The 15,369-nt window shown below is 36.3% G+C and overlaps 1 protein-coding gene across 1 annotated transcript in view; it reads right to left on the bottom strand.

Moving 5' to 3' along the window:
- Positions 1–15,335, bottom strand: part of c3a.6 (complement C3a, tandem duplicate 6) — a 42,455-nt gene extending 27,120 nt beyond the window's left edge. The window contains 13 exon segments of the mRNA NM_001008582.4: positions 261–452; positions 3,276–3,479; positions 4,142–4,288; positions 5,857–5,972; positions 6,208–6,328; positions 7,637–7,739; positions 7,894–7,981; positions 10,058–10,140; positions 10,217–10,305; positions 11,845–11,918; positions 12,032–12,200; positions 12,355–12,550; positions 15,200–15,335. Coding sequence (NP_001008582.4) covers positions 261–452; positions 3,276–3,479; positions 4,142–4,288; positions 5,857–5,972; positions 6,208–6,328; positions 7,637–7,739; positions 7,894–7,981; positions 10,058–10,140; positions 10,217–10,305; positions 11,845–11,918; positions 12,032–12,200; positions 12,355–12,550; positions 15,200–15,270 — 1,653 coding nt within the window. The 5' untranslated portion in view covers positions 15,271–15,335.
- Positions 15,336–15,369: the final 34 nt, after the last annotated feature.

Consider the following 15,369-nt stretch of genomic DNA (forward strand, 5'->3'; position numbering starts at 1 on the left):
GGTAATAATAGAAGTCAATGGGGCTAAAACAGCCACTAACATAACGAAAGGGTAGTCAATTTGAACAATACACAAGGGTTAAAGAAAGTACAATAATGTGTTATGTTGCTTTTGCGTTACTTTTTTTTTAAATCAGGGCTGGCTTTGCTTGTTAGTAATTATATCATTTTTTTTTTTTAAATATGCAAGGTTTCTTTTACACTAGAAGTGAATTTTGAAGTGATTAATAAATAAGGAGTAATAATACATGGTTTACTAACCGTTCCCATGCATGTGTCCTTCACGTCGACCCAGACTGAATCAGACACCACCTCAGACGAGCCCACATGGTAATAAGCCACGAAGCGGAAGGACGGCACCATCTCTTTAGTCACAGGTAGAGACAGAGTGACGAGAGCTTGGCCTTGCCTCTTAAACCGGTCTGCTTGAACAATCTGACCCTTACTTAAGATCTGAAAATGCAAATAAAGTACATTTATCATTGACATGCATGCAACACTTGGTTTGATTTAAATCTAGTACAGCAAGACCATTTCCATTATAAACTGCTGGTGCAATTCATCTAAAACATAATTAACTTCTGTTTGGTAAATATTTGAGAAGTGATTTTATAATATAATATTGTTGTATTGTTAATATTGTTATAATATTGTTATTCTGTCTATTTATGGGTTGCCATCTTTTTCCATTTTTTCACATCTTCAGCATCTGAAGCCACTAAAACAGGGTTCCTTTAGTTAGCGTTAGTTATTGTATTTACCAGGGCTCAACAATAAGGACTGCCCGGTGGCCCAGGGCGAGCGTGAGAGACACTTGGGACAGTAGACCGGATTATTACTGGCCCGATTGGGACAGTGCTGCCTTGTCACTAACATTTAATTTGTCTGTGACTATTTGTCAATTGCATGCATTTTAAGTTTGTGCTTTTAAATCTTTAAATGCTACCTTCTCTGTAATGTCGTTAACAACATATTGCTTTCTGATTCGTTTAATCTGATTGATTTGACCATGCTATTTTTATTTTTTTTTTTTGTAACCTGGTAACAACCAATACAGCGTAGAAACAGCAACATGGCGGCAACACCAAATTAAAAGGCTAAACGAAAATATCTGTCTCTAACGTGTTGGAAGTAGACATTTACATGAAAAAAACACTACAAAATAATAATGAAGTGATGTTATGCATAGTTTGCCGTCAGTTTGACAAGTCAGCCACCTTTTTTAAAATAATTTCAAACTGCAATAAAATGCCTCCACATTTTCCATACTGCTCTTTTTGTTTGCATAACACTTATATTTACAATTGTTTTTTTAAGTATTGAAATTCTAGATTTACAGACTTTATTTTTGACACATTGTTTAAAATATGTGGTTTAAAAGTAGCTATTAAGTTCCCTTTTTTTGGTGGGGAAGTAAAAATCTAAACCACTTGCCCGATCGGACCAGTAGAAAAAATCCTTAGCGTTGAACCCTGTTTACTAATGATCGATACATATATTACAGCATTTTTTTTTGGCATTAATGTAAATAAAGTCCTTTATTGTTAGATCTTGTTGTTAAATAATGTTTACCAAGCACAACTTTGTATTTTCATAATCATTCATTCATTCTCTTGTCGGCTTAGTCCCTTTATTAATCCGGGGTCACCACAGTGTAATAACCCACCAACTTATCCAGCAAGTTTTTACGCAGCGCATGCCCTTCCAGCCACAACCCATCTCTGGGAAACATCCACACACACGTTCACACACACACTCATACACTACGGACAATTTAGCCTACCCAATTCCCCTGTACCACATGTCTTTGGACTGTGGGGGAAACCGGAGCACCCGGAGGAAACCCACAGGAACGCAGGGAGAACATGCAAACTCCACACAGAAACGCCAACTGAGCCGAGGCTTGACCCAGCGACCTTCTTGCTGTGAGGCGACAGCACTACCTACAGCGACACTGCTTTGCCTATTTTCATAATACATTAGTCAATTCAGAACTAATTAAAACTGATTTACACTTTACGCTACTGTTTATTCTTAAATATTGTTAGTAATTACAATAACTAACATTATTCAGTGGGGCTGTTGAATGCTTGATTCTGACTGGCTCATCGTGAACATGCTAAGGTGTGTCTGTATTTTCAGATAAAGGCTTTGGATTGAGATGTGGAAGAATCTAGTGCTACACACAGGAGCAAAGACCTGACAATACAACATCTCAACAGTGGCTTTAGTATACTGCAGTATAAGCAGAGTACACATATAACAGCCATAGTATATGCAGAATAATGGACTATGGTCTGTTGAATTAAATTCAGTGGCGTAGCGGACGGGCCCGCAGGGCACGCACCGCGGGGGGGCCCCGCGTGATTAGGGGGCCCCGCGTCGTCGCGATTTTCAATAGGAACAACTGTGGGCGGAACCAAAGTTCACAGTTCTGTGTTCTCTGAACACCTCTCAAGCGGTGGACTACTTCATTCTGATTGCTTGCCGCCAATGTTGCCAACTTATCGACTTTGTCACGAGATTTAGCGACTTTTCAGACCCCCCTAGCGACAAATCTAGCGACTTTTTTGTGTGTTATTGGATATTTTTTAGACAGTCATTTGTCCATACTGTACCGTCCCTACTCTTCTCAACGAGCTGCGTGTGATGCCGCCGGCCCCTCCGCCGCCTCACAGCACTGACAGGCGGCCCAGTCAGTCCTCTACAGCAGCCTCTCCCACCTGCAGCCCGAGAGCAGATCACCCCTCTGCGTACCGACGGCAAACGATTTAGCACAGGCCGTGTGAAGGTATTTCCCTTGTACAGTCAAACCGATCTACTTCTACTTTATTTTAACAATTTAATTGGACCGTTTATTCTTTTCTTGTTCACAATCACAGATATTTTAGTGACAGTTTCTGAACTTGTCTGAGTTTACTACATATGAGAGATTACTGCACATTCACTACATATCTATAATGACTTACTGTATTCAAACAGCAATAAATTTAGTTAAATAAACATGCTATATAAAGTGTAGTGCAATTATAAATACCCCTTTATTAACCATAGGCTGTTAAACAAACAGAAACGGTAGAACGTGATGACGTAAGTGATATGCAAATTGACGTATGACGTATTCCCCCCGCTTCATTAAATTATGGGTAAATAATGCACACCTGAGTTTACGACCACATCACTGTACCTCATGGAACCTTATTGTAAAGTGTAGTATTGGTAGCATGTTGCAGACTAACACTGCTCTGATTGTTCTGAAATAAGTCTATCATATACCATGTAGGTGAAATCTTGATCTCTGACTCCTGGACTTTTCCCCAGGTTCAGATTGACTTTCATTTGATCGCCGATCTCAAACTCTGCAGCGTCGATGCCGATGTGCAGGTAGTTCTGGGAGCTGCCTTTGGTTTTGTAGGCCTGAGCTACCATCTTCTTCAGTGCCTGCTGGTCATCGTCAAATTTGGGATCTTTGGTTTGTACCTGGAAGTGGACAGATTGATGCTATTATAAGCCTAAAAACTAAAAACATCAACAGAAACGGTGTGCGTTTGAGGCTGGTTTGTGTTGAACACCAGCGGAAACTACATAAGGGGCTGTTTTTCCTTTCCACTGAACTACTTTTCAATTGTTTTTCAATGTAAACGTGTTTTTAGAAGCGCCGTGCACACGACTACTAAATTTTCAGATACTGTGTCAAGTTAAAAGATCTTCAATTTTCAACAGCGCAGCTCATCATTGTCAGGTCCAAAAGCAATGCACCAATCAGTAGAGTTTGGAAGCAGGACAACCATTGCGAGCTGTTTCTGTTTATAGTAGAAAGTCATGATAACTCTTCTATTTACCATTATATCATGGTGTAGGAGGCACTCATTGTGGCCTTGTCCAGATATTTTGAGTTGTATGATGTCTCTTCAAGTGCTTCTAATATTGTTTTCCCATTTCCAATGGTCTTTATTAAAACTCAATCCTGAGCGCTGCATCTCGCATTTCCAGAATCAAAGACGCATTTGCTGTCAATGAGCCCTAAGACTGGCAAAGCATCTTAGACTGGTTAAAGAGGAACTATTTCATTCTACTAATCCTGAGACACATTAAACTCTGTAAAAAATCAACATCAGTTCAGTTGAGATGTAAGGTCTTACAGTGATCTCCAGAGCAGAAGATCCTTCAATTGAATTGACGGTAAGCTTCGCAATGCCATTGGATTTTGTTTGACCTTTGACTCCTCCGGGATTGACCAACACTTCCACATTTTCAGCAGGCATCTGGTTAGGGTCTGTAATGTAAACCTAAATGAGTGATAAAAAAATAAACAGTCAGTAAATACACTGGTTATGGTGTTGCTTGATCTTATTAACAGTTTCTAAACACCAGTAATGGTCAATTTCACTTGTGTTGAAGTTGAAAGCCCATGTACGCCAAACACAAAGGTTTTACATTTATGATTGATTAGATGAAATGTTTAAAATACTTTTTTGCAAAGTACCTAAAATCAACACATGAATTCCCCAATAGCTAAAAAATAAATTGTATATTTAGGATTTATTTTAGTGGTGCTTTAGTAAATTAAGAGTTTAAGAGGATATTGTTTACTATACTATTTGACAAAGGTCTTGTCGACTTTCCAAGTTTAAGGAACAACAAATAATAACTTGCCTTCTAGTTGATCTTTTGGTATCAGAAGTCTCTTATATGAAAGGCAAAGGCCTCTAGATTATGCTTATTTGAGCACAGTAAAATATGATAAAGCCTTGATAATTAATGATTTCATTAGGACAGTAAGGTCTGATTTTGCTCAGACAAAAGTCTTGTCACCGAACAGAAATAATGTCCAGTATAGAGTACAAAGTCCTGCTGCAGTGGAGACAGAATGAATATTGTGTCTGACTCCATCATGAGCTTGGAGGACTGCATCCATACATCTCTGACATGACTCAAATCACTGATTAATAAAGTCATCTTTGTGTTCATCTTCAATGCCTCCTCCTTCATCTTACCCCAGACATGCTCAATAATGTTCATATCTGGTGACTTGGCTGGCCAATCCTGTATCACCTTGACCTTCTTTGCTTTCAGGAGCTTTGATGTGGAGGCTGAAGTATGAGAAGCAGCGCTATCCTGCTGGAGAATTGTCCCTCTCCTTTGGTTTGTAATGTAATGGGCAGCACATGTCTTGATACCTCAGGCTGTTGATGTAGATCATCCACTCTGCAGATCTCTCACACGCCCCCATACTGAATGTAACCCCAAACCATGACTTTTCCTTCACCAAACTTGATGCAATTTTATCTGAAAAATCGACCTTCTGCCAATTTTCCAAATGAGCAACTAAATGCTCTTACAACTGGGTTCGACAACAAGACTTTTGTTAAGTAGTGTATCATTGGTTATTAAGTCTGTAATATCTAATTAACTATACATTAGACAGTTATTTTATTCATGTCATTTGGTTTAAGCTGCATTTAGTGTGGAGTTTGCTTGTAAAATGTTGGTTTATAGTTTTTTTTTTTGTTGTTAAAATGAGCTGAAACAACACAATTCTTGATTTTTATTTTGGGACAACTTAATAGTTTTATGTTTAATCCACCTAAATTTGTAAAAACTAATAAGTTAATTTCTTCATGTTGTCCCAACAAAAAGTTTTACATTGTACAATATAATTTGTATACACATAATAAAAATAAAGAAATTAAATTAAACTAAACTCAATTCAAAATTGCAATTCTTTGTGAAGTGTAAAGTTCCTTCAGTGAAGTGCGTAATAAGTGAATCATGGCAGAAATGTCAGGTCAGTTTGATTATTTTCACCAATTGTTTTATGAATACAGATGACCTTTTTAAAAGAAACGTATAATACCGAGACACTGAAGGGCATTCCTGGTTTGAAGAACTGTGGTGTTTTCTGGAAATTGATGGTGTATGGAGACGTCACAATCTGTATGCCTCTCCTCTGAGCTTCTACTAATTCACTGCCTGAAACACACCCAAAACACTGATTAATTAAATTAAATATACACTGTAACACATCAACTAAAAGCTTATTTGTGTATAAATTATTATGTATAAAAAGGAATTAATAGTGTTTAAACACTAAAAAAGAAATAAATAGCACTTTTATGACTAAATCCCTGGTCTATTCATTGTAAAACGTGGTTTTAAAAATGCATAAATTACAGTAGATTTGCACGTCATCTATAATAACTCTTACCAGAGTCTGTCAGAACACTGACTGAAATGTAGATCGATCGTCCAACCAGCTGGCTGATGTCCGGGAAGGTCTGGAGTATGGTCTGCTTGGTCAGCTTGGCATTACCTTCTCCATCTGATATCTGCAGGTAATGTAAACATCAACATGAGTTTGCATCAATTTAAAGGAATTTACACTTTTTTTTGGAAAAAATCTAGTTTTACAGCTCCACTTAAAGTTAAACAGTTAAGTTTTGCCATTTATTTATTCATTTAGCTGACTTCCGGGTTTGGTGGAAGCACTTTTAGCTTAGCTTAGCATAGATCATTGAATCGGATTAGACCATTAGCTTCTCACTCAAAAAATAATAATAATAATAATAGTTTAGATCCTTTTCATATTTAAAGCTTGACTCTTCTGTAGTTACATCATGTACATATTATATTCTTCATCTGATATCTGCAGATTATGTAAACATCATCATCAGTTTGATTTAATTTAAAGGAAACGACACTTTTTTGGATAAAGGCTCATTTTACAGCTCCTCTAGAGTTAAACAGTTCAGTTTTACCATTCATGAATCCAATTAGCTGACTTCTGGGTTTGGTGGAAGCACTTTTAGCTTAGCTTAGCATAGATCATTGAATCGGATTAGACCATTAGCATCTCACTCAAAAAAAGAAAAAGAAAAAAAAAGGTTTAGATCCTTTTCTTATTTAAAGCTTGACTCTTCTGTAGTTAAATCATGTACATATTACATTCTTCATCTGATATCTGCAGATTATGTAAACATCATCATCAGTTTGCTTTAATTTAAAGGAAACTCCACTTTTTTTGGATAAAGCCTCATTTTACAGCTCCTCTAGAGTTAAACAGCTGAGTTTTAACATTTATGAATCCTTTCAGCCGATCTCCAGGTCTGGCAGGAGCACTTTTAGCTTAGCTTAGCATAAATCATTAAATCGGATTAGACCATTAGCATCTCACTCAAAAATGTTAAAAAAGAGACAGTTAAGATTATTTTCCTGTTTAAAGCTTTACTCTTCTATAGTTACATCATGTACTAAGTCTGACATAAAATCAAAAGTTACTATTTTCAAAGCTAATATGGGTAACTATTACGTAACTATTTTAAGTATTAAGTAACTATACTCTCATTCTGGCGTAATAATCAAGGAACTTTGACTGCAGTAGCACAAAGATATTACATCTTACACTCTACAGCGTCAAACTAGTCTAAACTCTAAACTCTTATTTGAAATTTTTAAATGAGATGCTAATGGTCTAATTGGATTCAATGACCTATGCTAAGCTAAGCTAAAAATGCGCCAACCAGACCCTGAGATCAGCTGAATAGATTCAAAAATGGTAAAACTCAACTGTTTAGTTCTAGGGGAGCTGTAAAATGAGCCTACTTATATAAAAGTGGAGTGTTTCTTTAAGAGCTCACCTGAACTCTTTGAAGAGAAGAGGGAATGCTGGTTTTCCTGTCATCTTCCATCACTCCAAACACCACAAACGCATGTCCGTTCACATTGTTTCCATGCAGGTATCTAGAAAAGCAGATTTAATTTGTGATGTCTTCGTTAAGCAGGTATATGATGTAAATATATAAACAAACAGTTTCAGGAGTAACACTGAAGTACAGAGCAATAAACCATTCTGAAGTAAATCAAATGACATAAAAAATACATATAATGGTCTTACCTGGCTTCGATGCTAACCGTCAGATTGTCATCTTTCACACTGAAGAATGACTTACTGGGTGATAATGTCACTTCATAAGTGGGAAGAACTATAAAAATAAAGCCACAAAACAACAATGAACACCAAACAGATATTCATATTCTTGCGTTCAGAAGTAAAAGCTCTAAGACTACACTGAAAAGTTGTGCAGTAAAAAATGTTCATAAAATATATGTAAATTATGTCATTTTGTTCAATTTATGCGTCTGAATTGCATTTTGAGAGCTTAATATCTTCTCCAACATGTTGAAAAGATTGAAAAAGTGACTTTAAATTACATTTTTAAGTTATTTTAATATTAAGTTTTATATATAAATCTAGTATTTTAATATTAGGTGATATATTGTCTGGATGGCGACGCGATGGTGCAGTAAGTAGTGCTGTCGCCTCACAGCAAGAAGGTCGCTGGTTCGAGCCTCGGCTGGCTCAGTTGGCGTTTCTGTGTGGAGTTTGCATGTTCTCCCTGCATTCCCATGGGTTTCCTCCGGGTGCTCCGATTTCCCCCACAAGTCCAAACACATGCGGTACAGGTGAATTGGGTGAGCTTAATTGTCCGTAGTGTATGAGTGTGAATGAGTGTGTGTGGATGTTTCCCAGAGATGGGTTGGGGCTGGAAGAGCATCCGCTGCATAAAAACTTGCTGGATAAGTTGGCGGTTCATTCCGCTGTGGCGACCCCGGATTAATAACGGGCCTAAGCCAAAAAGAAAATGAATGAATATTGTCTGGAATGGTCTTGTAAATTATGATTCAGAAACATGGTAAACTGCCAGTGCTTGTTATTTTACAGACTTGCATTGTCAATAAACTCTGTTACATTCACATTTGAAGTACTAACATTACTAAATCCTAAAATGCACACAGAAAAAATTATTACTAAAAGTCACCTAAAATTAAAATTAAATAATAAGATTAGAATATGAATAAAAATAATAATTTTACATAAAATAGTAACTATTACTATAACTAGTAACTATTAAAAATAGCACCAGTCAGTTCAAGTGCTGCTGTCATTCATGCTAAACCCCCCTTGCAACTACATACATGTATTGTCTATATATATATTGTATATATATTTGTATGTATGTATATGCTAAATAAACACATTTTTAGAGTTATCCAATGATCTTGTGCATATCATTCATTCATTTTCTAGTCGGCAGAGTCCCTTTATTAATCTGGGGCTGAATGCTTGTCCTGGGGTGAATGCCATATTCTGATTGGCTGATGAAAGTGTTTGGGTATTGTCAGATAAACGCACAGCTAAAGTAGTTCCGGCAGGCTGTGAGAGCATTACAGCTCCATATCACTACGCTGAATGATTCGAGTTATTTCACAGCTACAACAGTCAGAATTCACATCAAAACACAACAGAAGGGTTTGGAGGAGACGTGGAAGAAACTAGTGCAACACACAGGAGCAGTTTGAGGACAAAAACCTGACAAATAAAGTCTCAAATACAACGTCTGACTGATTTAGATGTGGAAACCAGTGTATAAGTGGAATAATTTATAAGAAAATAATAGAAAATAATGCACACCTGAGCTTTTACAACCAATCTACCTCGTGACCACATCACCACCTCAGGTGTGCATTATTAACTCATTCATTTTCATTTCGCATTAGTCCCTTTATTAATCCTGGGTCGCCACAGTGGAATGAACCGCCAACTTATCCAGCACGTTTTTACGCAGCGGATGCCCTTACAGCTGCAACCCATCTCTGGGAAAATCCTGTGCATATATCTGTATATATGTTATATTATAGTTGTTATATTCAAGCACTGTGGCCTCAGCAAGTAGGTCGCTGGTTTGAGTCCCGGTTGGACCAGTTGGCATTTCTGTTTGGAGTTTGCATGTTCTCCCCATATTGGTGTGGGTTTCCTCCGGGAGCTCCGGTTTCCTCCACAGTCCAAAGACATGCGCTATAGGTGAATTGAGTATGTGTTAATGAGTGTGTATGAGTGTTTCAAAGTACTGGGTTGTGGCTGGAAGGGCATCCGCTGCATAAAACATATACTGGATAAGTTGGAGGTTCATTACACTGTGACAACCCTTGATAAATAAAGGGACTAAGCCAAAGGAAAAGGAATATTGAACAAAAGCAGACAGACGTAAGTCACCCACCATAATCTTTGACTTCAAAGTCGGCCGTGTAGTTTTTTTGTGGTGTGTTTGTGAATCTTGTGACCACCTTCCAGATGCCAGGACTAAAAGCACAAGCACATCAGTAACATCAAAACTGAAAACTAAAATCATCATGTCATGTTTTCAGCATAAACACACCTGGCAGGCTGAGGTACCATGTATTTTCCTGATCTAATCCCTTGCTTTGGAAATATGGTTTCTCTCATGGTTGTGATGCCTTGAGGATCCTTTAAAAAAAACATTCACATATAGTCATAAACATGCTGTTCAAAAAAGTTTTTAATAAAGCTAATTTACAAGAACCAGAACAGCAAAAAGGTCTAGAAATATTAATGTTTAGAAAGGTTTTAGTGCAATATTTTTGTAAAATCCCCATTATGTCCAGTGTTATTGTTTTCAATTGTTTTACTAAGATATATTCAAGTATGGCAACACAGTGACTTATTGGTTAGCACTGTCGCCTAACAGCAAGAAGGTTGCTGGTTTGGGTCTCGGCTGGGCCAGTTGTCATTTCTGTGTGGAGTTTGCATGTTCTCCACTTGCATGTTCTTGCATGTTGGCGTGGTTTTCCTCGGGGTGCTCCGGTTTCCCCAATAATCCAAACCTATGCGCTAAAGGTGAATTGGATAAACTAAATTGGCCATAGTGTATGAGTGTAAACGTGAGAGTGTTTGGGTGTTTCCCAGTATCGGGTTGCAGATGGAGGGGCATCTGCTGTTTAAAAAACATGTGCTAGATAAATTGGCGGTTCATTCCACTGTGGCGACCCCTGATGAATAAAAGGACGAAGGAATTTTAATGAACGAATGAATTATATTTAATTTAATCCATTGGACTTTTGGAATTCTGGATTCTGATTGGCTGGAAAGTGTGCAGTGAGCTGTTGAATTATTAGGAATTAATGTACATCTAGAAATAACATTGCTTTTTATCAAAGTTTTATAGCATTTTCTGGTAAAATTACCATTATTTTTACCATAATTGTTTGATTTTTTTTTTTTTTTACAAAGACATGTTTAGTTATATTAATGTATTCCATGTGTCGGATGAAGTGTGCCGTAAGTAAGGAATAACTGATGATGAGTCATTGAATAATTAGAAAATAAAGCACATCTAGAAATATCAATGTTTAGCAAAGTTTCAATGCATTTTTGAAAGATTATTTTTCCACTGTTAACGCACTGTAAAATAAAATCTTACTGCTTTAAATTGCTTAGTTGAATCAAATTAAATGTTCTAGTCATATCTACTTAAATTAGTCAAACTGACTAAAAATATTATTTAAACGTATTAAAAAGAGGTAAAGTAACATAAAACATTTGGTGTTTACTTTTTGTTTGACATTATTTCACAAAGACATGTTCAGTTTTAATTTATTCCAAGGGTCAGATGGAATTCTTAATTCTAATTGGCTGGAAATAGTGCAGTAAGTAAGGAATAACTGATGATGAGATGTTGAATTATTAGAAAATAAATGAATAAACAAACACATGAAGAAATATCATTGTTCAGGAAGTTTTAGTGCATTTTTGTAAGATGATCATTATTTCCACAGTGAAAATAATGATAATCTTACAAAAAAAGCAATAAAACTTTCCTTAATTTTATTTAACCCGAGAAATAAATTCAATAACCGAATATATATTTGTAAAATAATTTCAAACATGTTGAAACATGACACAAACTGGCTTATCCCTAAAACAGAAAGACAGACTTCCAAAAATGTCACTGTCTAGGAAGGTTTAAGTGGATTTTAGTAAGATTACCATGATTTCCACTGATACTCCAGCATTTTCCAGTGGCTTCAGACCAGATGTCAGTGAGAAGATCCTGTATTGAACTGCATAAAAAAATTAATATGACATATGGTTACTTTTTCAACCGCAAATTTTGTGCTTTTTAACATAATATCTAATGCAGCTTATAATGTTTAAGCATATACTTCAATCTTACTGTTGCTACCAGGCGTGTAGATGGGCTTGTCAGTCTGTACAAATATATATCCAGACTGGAACGACAGCATGACCACTTTCTCCAGAGTGTGAGTTGGAAATTGAGCTTGCAGATACACATACTGCTTCTCCAGAGGATCATCAGAGAAATAGTCGCGATCACTGGGAATCTGCACAACACTAATTAATAATGAAAGATCTGCTCCATGCTTTAACACATTGAAATTGTAAATAAAATAGCTGATTGTTCAAATATGAAGTTTGCCCTTTAAAAATCACACACAATCTCTTGCATAACAACAAAGTGTGTCAAAGTGGCATCACCTTTATATCTGCGAGGATCTGGAAATTGTTTTCGTCGGTCAGTGTTACTGTTTTCGACATGATCTCCAAGTTCTTCCTCGGGTGGTTCTTTACAGAGATCTTCACGATTAAGCTTCCTCCAGAGTAATCCTGCGCCTCCACAAACACATTCTCTGATGAACCCACTCTCAGCAGATTAGGAGCCGACAGCACATATCTGAGGAGATCAAATCATTGTCATATTTTACATTAAAAAGGTGACCTATTACTGTATATTGTTTCATTGTAAGATGTAAAATAAGTCTCTGAGTGTGTGTGTGTGAAGTTTCAGCTCAAAACAGCACACAAATAATGTTTTATAACACTCTGAAACGGACCCTTTTAGGCTTTGATCCTAATTGTGGTGTTTTGGTGACTGTCGCTTTAAATTCAAATGAGATTCTGCTCTTTTAAAAAAGAGGGCGGAGCTACAAATGCCTATGCCATCTACTCCCTGGAGGGGGTGGAAATAAGGGGCTGAGCGATTTACTTCCAGAAGGAAGTTGACATTGAGGGGCATGTAGATAGAGCTGTAAAGCTTAACTTCTTGATTTTAGGTGAAAAATTTAATCTGTTGGAGACGTCCAACAGATTAATAGGTATCAAAACAGTCCAAGGGGGTGGGGGGCGATCAGCAAAATGGGGATTTTGTTACAGGAAAGTCTTACAGTAAAGTGAGAAAATATGATACACTGGTGTTTTAGAATATTCAGACGCTGCGTCGAAAACTGCATACTTCCATACTGTATAGTTTGCTAAAATCAGAATGTGAGCCGAGAAGTATGTTACTTCAGAAGTCAAAAATCAGTATGCGAGAAGTACCCGGTCAAAGTCAGCTTTATTGTCAATTCAGCCACATGTACAGGACATATAGAGAATCGAATCTCAGATCCTATGGTGCCTAACATATATTATTAATATAAAAAGTAGAGTTTTAAGAAAAAGATAATTTACAATATATACAATTGTACATAAGATGTGGTCTAAAATAAAATGTGTATATATATATATATATATATATATATATATATATATATATATATATATATATATATATATATATATATATATGGGCAATTCCATGCAAATGTCAACCTTGCCATAAAAAATAATTTAGTTTTCACCAAAATAGACAAACCGTTTCTACATTTTTTGTGTTAGCAAGTATTTTACAGTACTGTGAAAATACTCGTAAATGTATCTGTCAGTATTTCAAACTATTATATTTAATTTGCCAAAATCACACAAGTGGCTATTTCACAGCTGTCACATCCATTACGGAAATGTGTCACATCCATAACGACACTTTTTCTTCATAAATGCAAAAATGTCAAATAAAATAAAATCAATCATTATAATTCTATAGTGAGCCGATTCATACCTGTTTGATGAGCATTGTTTCTTTTGGGTTGTGCAGTTTAACTGTCAGAATTTCTAAATAATCTGTTGTCCATTGTAAATTCGCAAACTTTTTTTGTTACATCCATAACGCATGTTTATTTTCCTAATTTAAAATATAAAACATGTTTACATATTGATATTTTTCTGCTACCATAACTCTGTGGTGAGCTATTTTGGAAAATATAAACAGAAGTTTCGATACAATGTCAACATATATTTTCTGTGTGAAATTATGTTTTGAGTTTTTACTGCAAATGTCACATCCATAACGCTGGAATTGCATATATATATATATATATATATATATATATATATATATATATATATATATATATATATATATATATATATATACATACATACATAAAAAGTAGTCTAAAAATGTGTTGATGACAAAATGGCGGCTTTAGTAAGTCCCAATTCCATTCCTACTGAATAGAACGTTCTTTTCTATCGGTCGAGTAGTACGTTTAAATTCAAATGCAGTACCTACTGAGTAGGCGGTTTAGGACGCAGCCAGAATGATGAAGCAATTATGATATGGGAATGGTTAGCAGGCCATGATGGACAGAGGCCAGTGGGCAAATTTGGCCAGGACGTCAGGGTTAAACCCCTAGGCTGAGTCCGAAACCGCCTACTACTCAGTAGGTACTGCGTTTCAATTTATACGTACTACTCAGTAGTTAGAAAAGTACTTTCTATACAGTATGAATGTGAAAAGTATGAATGGAATTCGGACGTACTACATCTGCCAATTTGACATAGTCATGTGACGTAGCTGCGCAATTTGCATCAATTTACTCCCATTCATAAATTCGCTCGCGGGGCATCATGGGATAGCGTAGCATGCATAGAATACGCACTCCAAAATCTCGCCGGAAGTAGAAAGTCATCAGGGTACTTCTCGCATACTGTTTTTCAAACTCTATGAATTCGGACATACTACTCGGCTCACATACTGATTTTAGCGTACTATATAGTATGGGAGTATGCGGTTTCGGACGCAGCCCATACTCTTTTTCAAAGGACATCCTGGGATTTTAAATAACCCATTATATTGAATAACCCATTATATTGCTTTTCAGTGAATATTAAATTACTGAAAGAGCTGCACTTTTAGTATTTTTATAGGTTTATTTTAAAAGTAACTAAAGTAATTAGTAATCTGATTACTTTTTTCATAATGTAATTAGTAATGTAAACAGATTATAATTTTTGAGTAGTAATCAGTAATTTTTAACCGATTACTTTTTTAAATGTAACCCAACACTGCGTGTAACATTATAACCAAGTTAACCAGCGTATCCACATCACTACCATAAAAAGTAATGTCTGTGACTGGATTTGTATATGTGACAAGTCCTAGTGACATCTATTAACATTAATACAATTTCATTCAAACTTATTAAAAACTAAAAATACTCACAGCGGGTCACACAGTGTGAGGAGCGCTGAAGACAGAAGAACAGCAGAGAGAAACAGCAGCTTCACCTCCATTTTTTCAGTCCATCTGTGTGTGTGTGTGTGTGTGTGTGTGTGTGTGTTTGTTCATATGTGCACAGCTGATTTAAAACCCCTCCTGTTTTCTCGCCGACC

This window comes from Danio rerio, chromosome 1 (assembly GCF_052040795.2).
Source record: "Danio rerio strain M-AB ecotype USA chromosome 1, GRCz13ab, whole genome shotgun sequence".
Classification (NCBI taxonomy): Eukaryota; Metazoa; Chordata; class Actinopteri; order Cypriniformes; family Danionidae; genus Danio; species Danio rerio.